Source organism: Myxocyprinus asiaticus, chromosome 23 (assembly GCF_019703515.2).
Source record: "Myxocyprinus asiaticus isolate MX2 ecotype Aquarium Trade chromosome 23, UBuf_Myxa_2, whole genome shotgun sequence".
Taxonomy (NCBI): domain Eukaryota; kingdom Metazoa; phylum Chordata; class Actinopteri; order Cypriniformes; family Catostomidae; genus Myxocyprinus; species Myxocyprinus asiaticus.
The window spans coordinates 42,333,082-42,351,694 of NC_059366.1; the positions used below are offsets into that span (position 1 = coordinate 42,333,082).

An 18,613-nucleotide genomic window follows, 5' to 3' on the forward strand; every position below is an offset into this window, starting at 1 on the left:
TCTTTTTTTTTTTTTTTTATGCCCTTTTTAATTCAGTAAGGTTGATACTTATAAATTAAAATCAGCATCAAATCATATTTTGTAATAGTATGTATTAGGCTCAGAATAAATAGTTTGAAAAAATACCAGATGTTAAGAGGGAATTCCTAATGGGGGCATGTTTTGCTCCTTCATTTTACATTTGGTGGGCATTTCTGTCACTTTGTGGCATTTTTACCCCAAGCCCCCATTAATTTCTGACCCTTACACACTATAAACTGCATAAATAGTAGGTGTAGTCTGGTAGAATGCTATTCCGAACATAAACTAGATGACCCCTTCCTGTTTCAATAGGAAATATGTCAACACAGGGAATAAAATAGTGCTCCCCAATTGAATTCATGGGGTTTTTAAGTAATTCATTAACGAGCATGACAGTTTGTTCTCAAGTTAATGCACTTTCATTTCTCTCTCCTTCCAGGATAAAACTGACTGGACACTCCTTCCTCTCCCACTCCTAATTTATTAAAATAACAGTAAAAAATAACAATGACAGAAGATAAGGAGCCCACTAAAAAATCAAAAAGGGATGAGGGGTCTACATTCCCGCACTTAAGACCTCTGTCTGTTTACTCGCAAATGATCTGCGATCAGCCTTATAATTACAGCAGCCCTTGTAACATTAAAGTTCTTATTACTAATCGTAAGAGACTGCGGGACGATTCATGTCTGGATGAGACTTTTGAGACACCATTGAAAAAAACATGCATTTTTAGGCCATGCTCCCCAGATCAGGGCTGTATTGTAGAATCATTGGACTTCTTGAGTGGAGTCCAAGGATCGACACCGGTACAGGCCCTAAGATTATCGAAGGATGTGACTGCACCTCGGTCAAAGGTCATTCAACCTGTGACCCCTGTCGTGTCCACCCCTCTGTCCAAATGCCTTCTGAACCGGTTAGACCCGGAAAGGGAGAGCCTGCCTTCCCCGATTCCAGTTCTAAGCTGTGATAGAAAAGTACCTTTGTTCTACCCATCTTTGAACTTCAGTGTTTTTAGTTCTATTAATGGACCCCTGACTGGCTTTAAGGGCAGTGGGAAGGGGAACAGTTGGGAGGTCTCGCACAAACATATCCCAGTCCATGAATCGAAACGTGAACGTGCGCCCCCAGAGAGGGTCGTCTTTGAGACTGTTGCCTCATCAAAAGAGGAAGAGGGAGTGTCAGTCAGTGCACTGGTGACGTCGGATTTGGAGGCGACCGTTTTGGGTGAAGACGGAGCCGCAGAAACAAACTTTGAAAGTTCTCTTCCTCTTCAATTGCAGGTTTGAAGTCTGTCTTTTATGTATACGTAACCAGAGAATATTTAGCAGAGACGGGCCACTTCTATTAAAATGAATGGGAGAAATTGGAAAGCCCAAACAAAGAGCTCTTATGCACCCAGCGGTCAACGGGTGTAGAAAGGAAGTTCCACCTTACAGTTTAAAGAGCCATCAACCTTTTAGATACAGAGATCGCCTGTCAATCAACTCGAGAACGTGCTTGTAATATGAGGTAAAGAAGCACAATTTATGATACCAGTATTGTCAGATTTTATTGCAGATTTGAAATATGTTCTTTGCTCGTAATCTTGACCAACCGGTTTTGAGGTTTCGGTCTCTCCCCATTCAAGTAGATAAGAGCTGCACTGGCATGACTGGAAGTAGTCTCCTGAGAGCGTTCCAAAGATGGCCGACAGTAAACTGACTTGCTAGAAAGATTTTAACGTAATTTTGTATCTTAACAGCTGTGGTTATCAAATGTTCAGAGGTGTAAAGTAAGTAAGTGCAAATACTTTGTAACTGTACTTAAAGGAGTAGTTCACCCAAGAAGGAAAATTCTCTGATAATTTACTCACCCTTCTAGCACCAAGATGTGAAGGACTTTCTTTCTTCTGCTGAATGCAAACAACATTTTTAGAAGAATATTTCAGCTCTATAGGTTCTCACAATTTGAAGCCCCAAAAGCACATAAAGGCAGCATAAAAGTAATCAATACGACACCAGTGTTTAAATCAATGTCTTCAGAAGCGATATGATAAGTGTGGGAGAGAAACAGATCAATATTTAAGTCCTTTTTTACTAGCAAACGGCACTTTCACTTTTGCATTCTTCTTTTGTTTTTGGCCATTCACATTCGTTGTGTACATCGCCTCCTACTGGGCAGAGAGGAGAATTTATAGTAAAAAAGTTTCTATATATTGATTTCTATGCAATTTCAAGACCTCATAGTTTTTGCTGATTACATGAAATGTGTACATTTTTAAAAAGCTTAACATTTGTTAATTTATTTCTAAATAAATATGTTAATGCTGTTAGTTGTCAATTTACCACGTAAGCTGCAAGAGGATTTCTCTCATATGTAAGAATAAATGGACATGTTAACTTCGGAATTGAATCGAACAGAATCAAAATGAGTTGAGAGCTTGTGAATCAAAATGTTTCTTGACTTCTTTAAGGCATTTGGTCATAATTTTCATGATCTCTGTCACTGTTAAATTGCACCTTTATGCCGCTGAGCAGGTCAGATCTAAACTGGTCATCCCAGAGACCACAAAGACCAGAGAAACCCAATCAGTGAGGGAACAAGAGAATGACACCGACAAGAAAACCCACAATTCAGCACAGAGGTAAAGCACACCCTGGGTTTAATAACAAGTACATGTAAAAAATAGTTTGACTTGAGTTCAATTCTTGATAGAATATAAATATGTACATTTACAACAAACTAAGGCGTTATTTCCAAGGGAGACAAAACTTTTTCTGCTTGTGCTAATGTTAGATAGTGCTACTTAAAGAGACACTATTTGATATAATTTTTTTTGTTGTAATATTTGTTCTGTTTTATGTTTGTTCTGTGATTTGTGGGCCAGTGCCTCTTCTAAGAAAGTACTTTTGTGTGTGTGGGTGTGTGTGTGTGTGTACTGCGTCCAGGCCTGTGGTGTTTCGTACCGAAGAGGAATGGGAGACGCATAAAAAGTCTTACGTGGACTCCGTTAAAAAACACATGATGGAGAGCAATGGACTAGGAAACGGTACCAAACTTTATAGAATACTGTATGATTTCTGTGCAGTTCAGGTGAAGTGTGTAATTTCTGCATCACTAAAATGGTTTTCTGTCTTGTTTTTTGTCAAAATGACAGACATGTTTTAAATTATCCATCAACATTTGTTAAATTCAGTAAATGATGGAAAATTTTCAGTTAAAGCAATGCAGCTTGGCTGTACCCTTTAAACCTGCACAACAGAGAAAGCTGTCTGCTTTAGGGAAGTTGTGAAACTGCTACGGTTCGAGATTTTGGCTTGGATAAAAGGTTCAGGGGAAGAACGGTTTGGTAAGCAATAGCAAAGGGTGGGAGAGAGATTAACAGGATGCCTGTTATGGGTGCACGACATGTTATGCTGAAATATGTTATGCTTAGTCGGACAGAAAGGGAAGTTGTTTGTTTGAAGGGCTTCAAACCAATAAGAAATGACTTGCCTGAATGGTATGATAATGCTTGATTAATGACCTGTACTTGATCTGACTAATAAGAAATTATGTAATCATCCTTCATGTGTGTAACTGATGATCAGGAAGACCCTGTTGGACAGTTGTCTCTAGGCCTTGACTCAAAAGTTGACTCGTTGTTTGTAAGGTGTACATGGTACAATTTGTTTGTTTGCGCTGACACCCAGCGGCGTAGATCCAGTATCGCACAAAAACAGTTCTCAGTTACCGATGTCATTGTAAATTTGCACTTGAAAGTGTCCAATTACAGGGGATACTTGAGATAAAGCGAGTAAAATTCAGCTGATCATATGATGGTCATCATGGCAGTATTCATGAATGTGCGTCCAACACCATATGTAGAGAAAAGCAGCTTTTTCTCCAGGAAAGCTTCCTCTTATGTGAGTGTATGTTTAAGATAAACATATTTTTCAAAAATACTTAGAGCTGGGTATTGATACACATTTCCTTATGCGATTCCGATTCACAAGCTCTCGATTCAATTTCAATCGATTCTGATTCATCTGGGTATATTTCAGTTATAATGTCCGTTTTGCTTAGAAGTGAAAGAAATTCTCTCTCAGCAATTGCAGTTAAGTATACAAGGGACCTTCTAACTCGGTATATTATGAAAAGAAAAATTATTTATCATTAGTTTTTCATGATTTTGGTCACATTTTAGCTTTATAAACATGTACAAATTATGTATTCCATCAATAACTATGGTGTCTTGAAATTAGATATATGTTGAACAGGCGCTAAAACTTTAGTCTCTTTAAGAATACCAGCAGTTCAGCGAGCGTCACACACAAGCGTTTTGGTTGAGTGCACATTAAAGGAATGTTCCGGTTCAATACAAGAAACTCAGTCGACAGCATTTGTTTCGTAATGTTGATTACCACAAAAACAATTTAGTCTCGTCCCTCCTTTTCTTTAAAAAAAGCAAAAATGGAGGTTACAGTGAGGCACTCATAATGAAAGTGAATGGAGCCAATTTTTGGAGGGTTTGGAGGTTTTTTTTAAAAAAAAATTTCCCTCTTTTTCACCCAATTTGGAATGCCCAATTCCCAATGTGCTTTTAAGTCCTCGTGGTCGCGTAGTGATTCGCCTCAATCCGGGTGGTAGAGGATGAATCCCAGTTGCCTCTGCGTCTGAGACCGTCAACCCGTGCATCTTATCATGTGGCTTTTTGAGCGCGTTGCCACGGAGATATAGCGTGTGTGGAGGCTTCACGCCACCCACCGCGGCGTCCACGCTCAACTCACCACGCGCCCCACCGAGAACGAACCACATTATGGCGACCATGAGGAGGTTACCCCATGTGACTCTACCCTCCCTAGCAACCGGGCCAATTTGGTTGCTTAGGAGGCCTGGCTGGAGTCACTCAGCACGTCTTGGGATTCGAACTAACGAACTCCAGGGGTTGTAGCCAGCGTCTTTACCACTGAGCTACCCAGGCCCCGAAGCGTATTACTTAATAAAAGTACTTGCATTAATTCTTAAAACGTGAGGATTTTATTAAATTGGCCCCCATTCACTTTTATTGTAAGTGTCTCACTGTAACCTTGATATTTTTTTTTAAGAAAAGAGGGAAGAGTCTAAATTATTTTTGTGGTAATCAGCATTATACCAAAAATGCTGTCGATTGAGCTCATCTTGTATTGAACAGGAATATTCCTTTAACGAGAGATGAATGACATGGCTTCATTACTGCATCCGTGCTATGTGTGATTAGAATTTAATGCTTCTATTTTTGTTATTTTTTTGTCATTGACTGTAAAGAACAGAAAGGGAACTAAAAGAGGCATAGTTCAATGACAAATGGATTGCATGGATCTCGTCTTTGGACACGCATTACAAGGAATGAGTGAAACCAAACTTTTACTCATAGTGAAAGGATCTCGGTGCTGAACTTCTTTGCCTCTATATTACACAGACACAGGCAAGTGAAATCTGAAAGTTTACCAGCCGGTGGCTAATAATAGACATTTTTAGTAGCATAGCGCAAAATGTGGTCACAAGTGATTTACTCGCATTGTGGAGGATTGCAACACAGAGTAAAAGATCAATCTTGGGATTTTAAGAAACGATATCGAGATCGTTAAAATAAAGATTGCTACTAATTGATAAATCTATATTTTTACCCAGTCCTGAAAGTAACACTTTACTCTTAGTATTTCTGTTTATGTTTAGCAGTTAGCATAACAATTACCGAGTCTACCTTTAAAAAAAATCCATCACATATGAATCATGATTCGATATTGAGTCGTGCCATCTCGTCTGTGTTGACAGGTGTGATGACGGAGCTCCAACATCTCATGAAGTCCGTTGCCGGTCAGCGGACAGCCAGTAACGGCCAACACTGGCAGCACCCCTCTGATCTCACCCGCAGGTAAACACTAATGAGTGAATCTCACAAAACCTGTTGAGAACTTGTCCAGATCATTTTCCACCCCAAAATAAAAGGCATGAAATGTTTTCAGAAAATGAAGCAATGCTTTTTGCTTCATTACAGTGACTTTTTTTAATTTATATTTATTTATTTTTTCTCCCCAATTTGGAATGCCCAATTCCCAATGCGCTCTCGGTCCTCATGGTGGCGTAGTGACTCGCCTCAATCTGGGTGGCGGAGGACGAATCTCAGTTGCCTCCGCGTCTGACACTGTCAATCCGCGCATCTTATCACGTGGCTTGTCGAGCGTGTTATTGCGGAGACATAGCACATGTGGAGGCTTCACGCTATTCTCCGCGGCATCCACGCACAACTTGCCACGTGCCCCACCGAGAGCAAACCACATTATAGTGACCATGAGGAGGTTACCCCATGTGACTCTACCCTCCATAGCAACCGGGTCAATTTGGTCGCTTGGGAGACCTGACTGGAGTCACTCAGCACTGGGTTCGAACTTGCAACTCCAGGGGTGGTAGTCAGCGTCTTTACTCGCTGAGCTACCCAGCCCCCCATCACAGTGACTCTTGAGTCTATTCATCAAAAGATTTATTCACTGATTCAGTAGCTGTTTCTGCAGTTATACAGCATTATGCCAGTAGGTTCAGTAGGTAATGAGTGAGTCATACGCATTTAATGAACCAATTTGTTAATGCAGGAGTTTTCAAACTTTTCGATACCAAGGACCCCCAAATATGATCTCCTTGCGGGGGCACCCTTCCTAAATAATAATGGCATCTATATATTTTTAGGTAAAAAACAAATTTTTTACTGTGTGAGAAAAATAGAAATTGTTATATACAGTAATTAAAACAGTTAACATCGACAGGGTGATCAGGACCCTGACACAACATTATTATACTTTATCCTGCTTATTACATTGCTATCTACTATATAAAAAAAGGACAATAAAAATTGATTTGTGTTGAAATTATTTAGAAGAAAGAATTCGCAGAGTCTCCAGAAACCAGAATTCTAGAATTCTTCATCATATACATTTGAAGTCAGAAGTTTACATACACCTTAGCCAAATACATTTAAACTCAATTTTTCACAATTCCTGACATTTAATCGTAGAAAACATTCCCTGTCTTAGGTCAGACAGGATCACTACTTTATTTTAAGAATGTGAAATGTCAGAATAATAGTAGAGAGAATTATTTATTTGAGCTTTTACTTCTTTCATAACATTCCCAGTGGGTCAGAAGTTTACATACACTTTGTTAGTATTTGGTAGCATTGCCTTTAAATTGTTTAACTTGGGTCAAACATCTTGGGTAGCCTTCCACAATCTTCTCACAATAAGTTGCTGGAATTTTGGCCCATTCCTCCAGACAGAACTGGTATAACTGAGTCAGGTTTGTAGGTCTCCTTGCTCGCACATGCTTTTTCAGTTCTGCCCACAAATTTTCTATCGGATTGAGGTCAGGGCTTTGTGATGGCCACTCCAATACCTTGGAGCCATTTTGCCACAACTTTGGAGGAATGCTTGGAGTCATTGTCCATTTGGAAGACCCATTTGCGACAAGCTTTAACTTTAAACAATCTGTCAGTAAACAATTGTTGGAAAAAAATTACTCGTGCCATGCACAAAGTAGATGTCCTAAACGACTTGCCAAAACTATAGTTTGCTAATATGAAATCTGTGGAGTGGTTAAAAAATGATTTTTAATGACTTCAACCTCAGTGTATGTAAACTTCTGACTTTAACTGTATGTATTGGAATTCTGTTGGTATTTATGTTGCGAAAATGATCGTTGACTGCTCATTATCCTACTTATTCCAAGACTACTTGCCACATTGATTTGAGTTTAAATTATTTTATTAGCTTACTTGTAAATATCGCAGAGTGATATGAGAAGTTGGAAATATAACACGCAATACCCGGATGACTGGTAAAAATATCACTTTATCCCCGGGTGTGTGGTCCTTATTCCGATATATCTGACCGCTGAGTGGTGCTATTGACCAACTTGAATGGAGTGTTCCAGAGAGCCATGTAATAAATATCTTTACTTAAAAGTCAACAATCAAAGAGATTTAAGAGAGTGTTCAAGCATCATAAGTGTTTCCGCTCAAAACGATATTTTCTCACAGAGACCTAGGTCAAGCTCACCCTTATTTTTTAATGCAAAAATTATATATATGCTAGAGATAAATGTTTATATTTATATATATATATATATATATATATATATATATATATATATACATACACATACACTGGCAGCCAAACGTTTGGAATAATGTTCAGATTTTGCTCTTATGGAAAGAAATTGGTACTTTTATTCACCCAAGTGGCATTCAACTGATCACAATGTATAGTCAGGACATTAATAACGTGAAAAATTACTATTACAATTTGAATCTTAAACTGCCAGTGTGCTCAAAATGTCAGTCTATTACATACTGTGGCAACTCAAAAACAAAAACAAAGACAATGTTAAGCTTCATTTAATGAACCAAATAGCTTTCAACTGTGTTTGATATAATGGCAAGTGATTTTCTAGTACCAAATGATCAATTTAGCATGATTACTCAAGGATAAGGTGTTGGAGTGATGGCTGCTGTCTAGATTTTATCAAAAATGACTTTTTTCAAATAGTGATGGTGCTGTTTTTTACATCAGTAATGTCCTGACTATACTTTGTGATCAGTTGAAGCCACTTTGGTGAATTAAAGTACCAATTTCCTTCCGAAACAGCAAAATCTGAACATTATTCCAAACTTTTGGCCGCCAGTGTATACAGTGCATCCAGAATTATTCACAGCACTTCACTTTTTCCACATTTTGTTATGTTACAGCCTTATTCCAAAATTGATTAAATTCATTATTTTCCTCAAAATTCTACAAACAATACCCCATAATGACAACATGAAAGAAGTTTATTTGAAATCTTTGCAAATTTATTAAATAAAAAAAGAAAAAAAAAAAAAGAAAAAGAAAAAAATCACATGTACATAAGTATTCACAGCCTTTGCTCAATACTTTGTTGAAGCACCTTTGGCACCAATTACAGCCTCAAGTCTTTTTGAGTATGATGCTACAAGCTTGGCACACCTATTTTTGGGCAGTTTCTCCCATTCTTCTTTGCTGGACCTCTCAAGCTCCATCAGGTTGGATGGGGAGCGTCGGTGCACAGCCATTTTCAGATCTCTCCAGAGATGTTCAATCGGGTTCAAGTCTGGGCTCTGGCTGGGCCACTCAAGGACATTCACGGAGTTGTCCCGGAGCCACTCCTTTGTTATCTTGGCTGTGTGCTTAGGGTCGTTGTCCTGTTGGAAGATGAACCTTCGCCCCAGTCGGAGGTCCAGAGTGCTCCCGAGCAAGTTTTCATCAAGGATATCTCTGTACATTGCTGCATTCATCTTTACCTCGATCCTGACTAGTCTCCCAGTTCCTGCTGCTGAAAAACATCCCCACAGCATGATGCTGCCACCACCATGCTTCACTGTAGGGATGGTATTGGCCAAGTGATGAGCGGTGCCTGGTTTTCTCCAGACATGACGCTTGCCATTCAGGCCAAAGAGTTCAATCTTTGTTTCTCATGGTCTGAGAGTCCTTCAGGTGCCTTTTGGCAAACTCCAGGCAGGCTGTCATGTGCCTTTTACTGAGGAGTGGCTTCCGTCTGGCCACTCTACCATACAGGCCTGAATGCTGCAGAGATGGTTGTTCTTCTGGAAGGTTCTCCTCTCTCCACAGAGAAATGCTGGAGCTCTGTCAGAGTGACCATCGGGTTCTTGGTCACCTCCCTGACTAAGGCCCTTCTCCCCCGAACGCTCAGTTTGGCCGGGCGGCCAGCTCTAGGAAGAGTCCTGGTGGTTCCAAACTTCTTCCATTTATGGATGATTGAGGCCACTGTGCTCATTTGGACCTTCAATGCTGCAGAAGTTTTTCTGTACCCTTCCCCAGATCTGTGCCTCGATACAATCCTGTCTCGGAGGTCTACAAACAATTCCTTGGACTTCTTGGCTTGGTTTGTGCTCTGACATGCACTGTTAACTGTGGGACCTTATATAGACAGGTGTGTGCCTTTCCAAATCATGTCCAATCAACTGAATTTACCACAGGTGGACTCCAATCAAGTTGTAGAAACGTCTCAAGGATGATCAGTGGAAACAGGATGCACCTGAGCTCAATTCTGAGTGTCATGGCAAAGGCTGTGAATACTTATGTACGTGTGATTTTTTTATTTTTTTTTTTTGTTTTTTTATTTTTAATAAATTTGCAAAGATTTCAAACAAACTTCTTTCACGTTGTCATTATGGGGTATTGTTTGTAGAATTTTGAGGAAAATAATGAATTTAATCCATTTTGGAATAAGGCCGTAACATAACAAAATGTGGAAAAAGTGAAGTGCTGTGAATACTTTCCAGTTGCACTGTATATATATATATATATATACTGTATGTGTATATATAAATATATATAATCAGTAATACAATTTAGTGAATAAACCCTTATTTTAAACTATTATTGGCCGATGCCCATAATCTTAAATGGTGAAATATCTGTGAATGAATCGGTCTGGCACAAGTCTACCACACGCTACTGGACTACAGCTGCATACCATTTCCTGGTTTTACCATCTTCCTTCCTTCTATTTGTATGCTTTTATTCTTCACCTTGTGTTTATAGGAATTATAAATCCCGTCCCAGAGGTCCGTTGCTCTCCCTCAGTGAGTGGCAAAACCAGAACGACCTCACCCATCGACGCTTTGCCAGAGTCCCAGATATTTTCCACAGGAGCCCAGTGCTCTAATTTATATTTTTACTTTTATCTGTTAGATATGTACTTGTTGTCAGTGTTTGAAGTCTTATATAAAGCTTTTCCTATCTTTGCTTTATTTTGGTTATAAAAAGGTGGGAGTCTTACATTCATGCTGCTGGTTGTAATATCACTGTGTGTTGTGGGTGTTTGTACACTCTACTGGTGTAAAAAGTATCTATTTGTGTGTTGGTGCTTGTAAAATGCAAAGATGTAAATAGATGTGTTGTCTGCTAATAGTTTTGTCTTGTAATTTTGCATGATCTGTATTTCTCAGTTCTTTACCCCAACCAGCACTGAATCTTACATGACTCCTCCCTTTGTATTTACAGCTACAACCGTTTTAGTTTCAGTAGCTAGCTAAATGTGTCCAATTTTCTTATAAAAGGTGAACATTTGATTGCTTTATTGGTTTAAAGTGATTTAATTTATCTTTTTTCCCCCCCTTGCACATTCCATTACATGTTACTGCAGTTTGCTTTGATGAGAGAAACGCAAGGCTGTACTTGTGTCTGTTGGACCAACACATTTGCTATGTTTCTCCAGCGTTTGGTTTAAACTCATCATAGTGCCATTTTAGAACAATACATAAAAATGAGAGCCATGTAGATTAACGATTTTAATTTTTAGGATGTTCTGACAAACATTGTAAATCTCATGTTGTGTCCTTTTGATTGGTTTTGTTCATTTGTTACATTTATTTACTAAAAGCAGTTTTTATAACTTTATACTTTCTAAATTAAACAATTTACTAAAGATGACAGTCTCTGATCTTTATATATATATATATATATGTATATTTCCCTCATTAGTAGCCAGCCATCACTAAATTATATACATCTCATCTTGATCCAACCCATTTGTCATTTATTTTGTCTCATGTCATGACCAAAGTGTGAACCAACGGCATTTAAAGGTGCCCTTTTTTAACTTTTATTATTAATGTTTGAAGTTTATCAATATTACATTTATTCAAATGCTTCAATAAACTTTTTATGTTTATAGCACGATTTTCTGTATTCCGAATTAATTTAAGTTTTCTTTTAACGTGATTTTATTGCTAATTAACTCAAGCTCATACTGTGCAGTAGTACTGATACATGTACCTCCTCTCCAATTTCTTATTGATATGTTTAATAACATTAATTGCAATCAAGTTTGGTCTCTGCAAGCTAATGTTTTTACTTACAAAGGTTAATTCATAAATTTTACTTGGTCAAATACATCTTGCAGAAATGTAAGAATGTTTTCAGTGCAGAATATTAACAGTCAGTAGCTAGTAAGTACTACCACATTTTTAAGTTTTTCATTTAAAAATAGTTGTCGGTATCAAAGTCTTTTTAGCAAGTCAGGTCACTTGCCGGCTGTTTTTGGAACACTCCCGGGATTATTTTTAAGAAGAGTAAATATTGCTAACTTGCAAGTGAGTTCATAACTTCATTTAAAATGAAATTGATTACGTTTCTGATCGGGTTTGTAACTTTTTTCAACTTTAAAGAAATTTACAATTGAAAAATAACAAGGACACAAACTTTTGTTTACCATTTTAATCACTCTTTACCTTCTTGTTTTCATGACATTTAAAGTATCCTGTGGCATGACATGTGAAGAACAAATATTCCATTTAGTCACTCAGTTGACATGAGATCATAATGTTTTTGTGTGATAAATATGCAGGCAAAAATGTTACATCCATCCATGATGGCTACATCCAAACCACCATGGGCAATAACCTTTGACCCGCTAATTCTGTTTGACAGCCTCTCATGGCTTAAAGCTGTAGTTTATAAATACTCACTGTTAATGCATAAAAAACTGCACTCAGACAAAGGCTGATGTGACGCACATTTGCGAACATGCAGTAGGCTTATATTTATTGTTAGGTTGTTCAATTTCAAAAGTATTGTACACTATGTTAATTCATTATTTCACTGATTCTTGAGATAAGGGACAAAACATGTTTTTATTTTTTAATACTAAATTTAATTATGGAAATATTTGTAGACAAAGGTCTCAGCTAACAAATCATGTAAGGAAACAGGTTATTATAAAAATGCTTTTTTTCTGAAAATGGACATTTTTTCACTCACATCCAATCTTACTGTAACACCATCAGACACACTACAAAGCATGCTATTTTAATTTGATCCATCCAACAAGAGTGTAAAGTCATTCATTATGTAATAATGGTGTTCAGTAAAGGAGTTAAGTGCTAAAATACATTCTATACATTTTTTTTTTGTTTGTTTTTTGTTTTCACTATTCTGAAAATTCAATTTTGAGTTGACAATTGAATATTTTTCCATCTTATCCATTACCTAAACTAAAATGCCAAAATTATTCCACAATTTTTAACAGAAATTATCACAATGGGATGATGGTGTTGACATGTTGAAGCTGTGACTGCAGATGCTTAAATATTGTTTGTGTAAAATTTTTTTACAAAATATAAAACTTACCAGACCACGTGTCCTACTGTTGTCTGATTTATTAAGGATTATTAAAAAAATCGCTCTTGTTTTCGCAAAGTGAGGACGCAACTTTGATGGGCATTTTGTTTTATTTTTATGAATAATATAATTTAAAATTAAATGTATGTATTGTTTGATATCTTACAGATCCCAACCTTTCATTTGATATATTTATGAATTTGTTGCATTTTTAAACACTTTGTTTGACAGTTTAACATTGTGACCTCTTGCTGAGGACAGGTTAAGTTACATGTGCTTCCAAGTATAGAGCATGCATTTAAACAAACCTATGAAATTATTTAAAAATGCAAGTAATAATTGCCCCGAGTTGCCACATTTCCTTTAGATTGAACTTTTTCAGTATTTTTATTATGAATTTCTTGATTTTTAACATAATAATGACTAGTTTGTAGGACTTGTTTTGTCCCTTATCTCAAGAATCAGTGAATCAAGTCAAAAATCAAGTAAATAGTTAAGTGAGAATTTTATTAAAAATTGTTTTTATATTTTTGAACTGTAACTATACAATTTTTTATGGAAATTGATTTATATAACGCTGAAAAAAAAACGTTTCTTTTTTATTTAAAGCGATATCCAAATTGTTGGCAGACCTGTCATTTCAACTGCAATGAAACAACTTTATCAATAATTTAAAATGTTATGTTTAAAACGTAGTTATCAGCCAACACCCAAGTTTCTATATCAGAGGTTCCCAACCTGGAACCTTATACCTGAATGCTTTGAGGCAGTCAAAGATCCATAAAATGTATTTCATTGTTTAATAAATAAATCAGTGGATTTATGAAAGATTTAAATATAAATTTAATGTGTTTATATGTACGTTGTATTATGTAACCATTGTGAGGTGTGTGTAAATATCTAGCTTAGTGTAACTATTATACAGGTCAGTAGCTGTTCTTGCTTGTATGGCACCCTGGGCGAAACCCGCTTCAACACACCCCCAAAGTTGTTGACCGTGGGGGAAACTGCCCATGTCGCCCATGCCTAAATCCGCCACTGATACAGGCACGTATTTTAAAGTAATTAAATTAAAGAGCAGTGATTGATTTTCTCCTTTTGTCAGTTTTGTTTTTGTTAGATTACGATGACATAATAGACAGTCAAAGCACTCACTTACCTAACTGTGTCAGTATTCTGTATTATTGATACTGTTGAAAGACTGACACTGTTAAATTGTTTTATTTTAGCATTATTATTTTAGTATTGACTACCAAAGTCTAGTTGACTTCCAAGTCTTAACAGTATTATTGACATTGGCCAATCACCGTGCCTTCTTACCTGAAGTGTTGACTCCCTTGTGTCTGTCTGTTACAAAATTTACTGGCATCCTTGTCAATTGATAAAGTACACGTTCTGTTTTCAAATATTTTATTGAGTGAATGTTTTAGTAAATATGAAATATTATTTTTATATTATTTTTGCACTGCATATTTCACTGCACAATATATACATTTTCATTTTGAACACAGTATTTTTATTTTTTGCACTGATGCATCTGGGACTGTAGAATTCAGACACCTAGGATACAGCTTTTTTTGTTGCACATGCAACAGCTTACACTGAAAACCTAGCCCAGAAACCAGCCCCAGAGGCGAGGATGGACCATGTTATGGGGCTGCTTGCCATGGATCTTAATGTTCTTCGGAGCCTGCTTCCCCACAAGGATAACCGCTGACTTGAGTCTTGTGCCACCTGCTGACAATCTGATTGAATGTCATCACTTGTTCCAAGTGAAGATAGGCCACTTTTTGGAGCACCCTTTTTGTCGGTGAGGAGAGGTCTCCTTGGGAGTGCTCTTAACCATCTCCTGACAGACTGTAAGGAGGTGATGATGTTGAGGAATCGCAGTATAATCACAAATGGCTCGGAGCTAAACGCACCATGCACCATGGAGTTGCCAGCACCCTCCTTAATCACCATGGACTTGCATATCTTGGCAAACACACTGGTCTGTTGGGACTCGCTCTTCAACGCAGCTCCAGTCATCTTCAGGCCAAGACGCACAGGAGACGTCAGCTTCAGTTGGATCTCAAAATTCAGGATGTCCAGTAGGGTAGGGAAGATGACAAGGCAGAGATTGCCATCCTCAGGGAGGACACCCACTGCATCCCGCCTGGTAAGATGGTTAGTGCGGCAGACACTAATGCAACTGTTAATCTGTGGAAGAGTTGTCGCAATAAAATTTCCAGGAAGGAGTGCAGGCCAGCTAATGTGTAAAACAGGCATCCGTGTAATCTCTCACTTCACAGTATCCAGTAAGATGGCTGAGATGACAAGATGGAATCTCTGATTCAGAGGCAGGACACCCACCACATCCTGTCGAGGACTCGGTTGGAGCCTGGCAAGCTGGTTATTGGGGCAGACACTAATGAAACTGCTGACTTGGGGAATCTTAGCAGCCATTAAATTCCCAGCAGGTTGGTTGAAGCGGAAGACAGGCATCCGGGGAATCTCTAACTTCACCATGTCCAGAAGGGTGGCAGAGAGGACTAGGTGTAGACTCGCACCTTGAGGCAGGAGTCTCATCACATTCTGTCAAGGAATCTGTTGGAGCTCGGCAAGCTGGTTATTGGGGCAAACACTAACACAGCTGCTGATCTGGGGAAACTCAGTGGCCAGAAAATTCACAGCAGGTTTTGTTGGAGCGTAAGACCGAGGAATCTTGAACAATGTGTCCAGAAGTGTGGCAGAGAGAACTAAGTGGAGACTCACACCCTGAGGCAGGAGACTCACAGCATCATACTGACTGCACGGTTGGAGTCGTGCAAGCTGGTTGTTGGTAACCTTTGGAACGGTGGCCATAAATTTCCCAGGGACCAGAGCAAATGACTTGGGCTGCAGAACAGGCAGTGTCCTTTCAGAGTTGGCAGGTAATTCAGTTGCAATGTCAGGCGCTGCCACTTCAATGCACTCCTGCCACGTCTTTCCAATGTTGGCATCTGATGATGTGTCAGAGCTGTACTGGTGCTCATGCTTGGCTCTCTTTCCTGCACTTTGGGACAGAGTGACACTCAACATCCTGTTTACAAGAACATGGCCGTTCATCACTGACAAAGCCTTTGTGGCAGCTTCAGGAGTGGAAAAGGTCACAAACCCAAACCCCTTGCTGCGCCTGTTCTGCATCATCACAGTGGCACTGGTGATGGTTCCAAATCACGAGAACAGCCTGCAGAGCTGCTCTCTATCCAAAGTGTATGGCAGGTTTGAGACATAAAGAATCACACCTCGGTGACAGCTCTTCTGGTCCTTATTCTCAGGATGTTGAAACCTTGGCTTTCGTTCTGTCTGATGTTCCATGACTTTGCCATTTCACTTCTCCGCAAAGAGGAATCTTGCTTGACCCACGTTATTTGTAGCGGCCCCACCAGACAGCATGTTCAGAGCCTTCTCTGCATCACCATAGTACGCAAACATGACATAACCATACCCCAGGGAGTGTTTGGTCACCATGTCTCTGCATACCAGCAGACAGCTGATGGGACCAAACAGAATGAATGTTGAAGACAACAGCTTGTTGTCCACATGCACTTGAAGGTCGCTCAGGAACAGTGCTCCTCTCTGGAAATTGCCCTCTTGGTGGTTTTGATAGTTCACAGTAAATTCCTGTTCCATCTACCATGATTTTATAGCTAAATCTCTGTGAAACATGCTATTCTGTAAAACACACACATACACACACAGAATATTTCTTACTGATATAATGCATGTACTAACATTATTTGGACTCAAGTTTGGTCCCTACTGCATATATTTTTCCTTCCAAAGAAAGAAAAAGTCGGTAGATGGCAGTATACAGTCTTGTGTTGTTCCTCACCATACCAGATGGATGGGGTAGCAACTTTAATATTTGGCTGTGCTGCCAAAATGGAGACAAGGAAAAAGGGAAGCATGGGAGTTTCTGTAAGAGGAAATGATGTTTCTACAGGAGAAAATCTTTCTGGACCAGAGAATAATTTATTATTTTTCTAACAAGAGTAACTACTGATAACTTGCAGGTAAGTACTTTAAGAAGTTGCTAATTAAGCTTCTGATCGAGATTGTAACTTTTTTCCCCCAGCTTTGTTATTGACAAATAACATGGACATCAAACTATTTACATGTTACAAGAGAAAGTGTACATTTTAGGTGTTCTTTACCATTTTTAATTACCTTTTAGTTTTTTTCTTTCTTTACATGGCATTTCAATAGTCCTGTGGTGGGACAAATGAAGTACAAATATTCCATGTAGTCCCTCAATTAATACGATAATGATGCAAGTGAAATGCTATTTTTATATATTTTACAGGAGGTGTATAGTGTGTATACAGTATGTTTCACTGCAGGACACTGCTGTCACTGTTTGACATGTCATGTCATCTGTCTGTGTGCGAATGTTGCAGAATTGGACAGAAATTCTGTATTTAATCATTTAGGTTGTGATGTTACATACTGACTGCATCGATATGAAGCCTGTGATTGAAAAGGAGCTGCCAGATTGTGAACAGGAAAATTCATCAGAACCAGAGGTGGAAATTAACAAATTACAACGACTCTCATTACTTTTTTCACATTTTTTGACTTTTTTAAATTATAAATAATTAAAAGTACTTTTACTTGAGTTGATTAAAAATGAAGTATTCAACTTCGCTACAGTTATTTTTCACCACAATTGCAAAATAAACTGCCGCCGGTGTCCTCTCTTCTCTAGCTTCCCCAAGATTTTCTGACCTGTCACTATACAAGAACTGTAATATTGTGATTTTCTTCATATTTCATTTTATTCTGGACAGGAGCCATTCATTCAGGTACGAGGGAAACGTCTGAACACGTTTAACCAGGGGTTAAAACAAGCACGTACAACCCCCCCCCATTTAATGTGATGCACATTTGTGCACACGGAGTAGGCTAATATTTATTGTTAAGTTATTTATTTCCATAATGATTGTACACACTTATTAATTATTTATTATGTATTTAAATAATGTAATGAAGTGTAGCAAATTAGCTTAAAAAGGGAATTATTTATAATTAATTATAACTGGTTATAATTAATAATAAATATTTAGATTAGATCTTAGAATTAACTGTAGCAGAATCGATATTACAATTATTTGATCTGTCCGTCCACCGAGCAGACAATATAATTATTCATCAATTCTAGGAAGATTACTTTCCTGGCCAAGGAAAGCAAGGAGCAACATTCAGTGACTTTGAATTGTGAGCGGAACACAGAGACAATCAATTGTGAATATAAGGGATTTAATAAATGAAACTATAACTAACATACAAACAAACTAAGCAAAACATACATATATAGAATGAAGGAAAGTAAGGAAAGGAGAGAGAAGAGCAAAGAATGGCAGTATTTCACATCAATTAACCACAACCTAAATGAGAATCATCAGAGGCACAATTCACC

General features: G+C 38.1%; 1 protein-coding gene across 3 annotated transcripts; it reads left to right on the forward strand.

Moving 5' to 3' along the window:
• Positions 1-461: 461 nt before the first annotated feature.
• LOC127413544 (uncharacterized) lies at positions 462-11,625 on the forward strand. 3 transcript variants are annotated; one of them, XM_051650781.1, is made up of 5 exons: positions 462-1,302; positions 2,539-2,645; positions 2,950-3,050; positions 5,798-5,897; positions 10,594-11,625. In XM_051650781.1, the coding sequence occupies exons 1-5, from the start codon at positions 529-531 to the stop codon at positions 10,715-10,717; spliced, it is 1,206 nt and encodes a 401-aa protein (XP_051506741.1). In that variant the 5' UTR covers positions 462-528; the 3' UTR covers positions 10,718-11,625. The 3 variants fall into 3 exon arrangements, with proteins under 3 accessions (XP_051506741.1, XP_051506742.1, XP_051506743.1); XM_051650782.1 differs by lacking the exons at positions 5,798-5,897; positions 10,594-11,625 and adding an exon at positions 5,293-5,442; XM_051650783.1 differs by lacking the exons at positions 5,798-5,897; positions 10,594-11,625 and adding an exon at positions 5,288-5,434.
• Positions 11,626-18,613: the final 6,988 nt, after the last annotated feature.

Coding starts and splice junctions, on each gene's coding strand:
- LOC127413544 (XM_051650781.1), top strand. CDS start 529: ATGACAGAAGATAAGGAGCCCACTAAAAAATCAAAAAGGGATGAGGGG. Junction 1,303..2,538: donor CTCTTCCTCTTCAATTGCAG/GTTTGAAGTCTG, acceptor GCCGCTGAGCAG/GTCAGATCTAAACTGGTCAT. Junction 2,646..2,949: donor ACCCACAATTCAGCACAGAG/GTAAAGCACACC, acceptor TACTGCGTCCAG/GCCTGTGGTGTTTCGTACCG.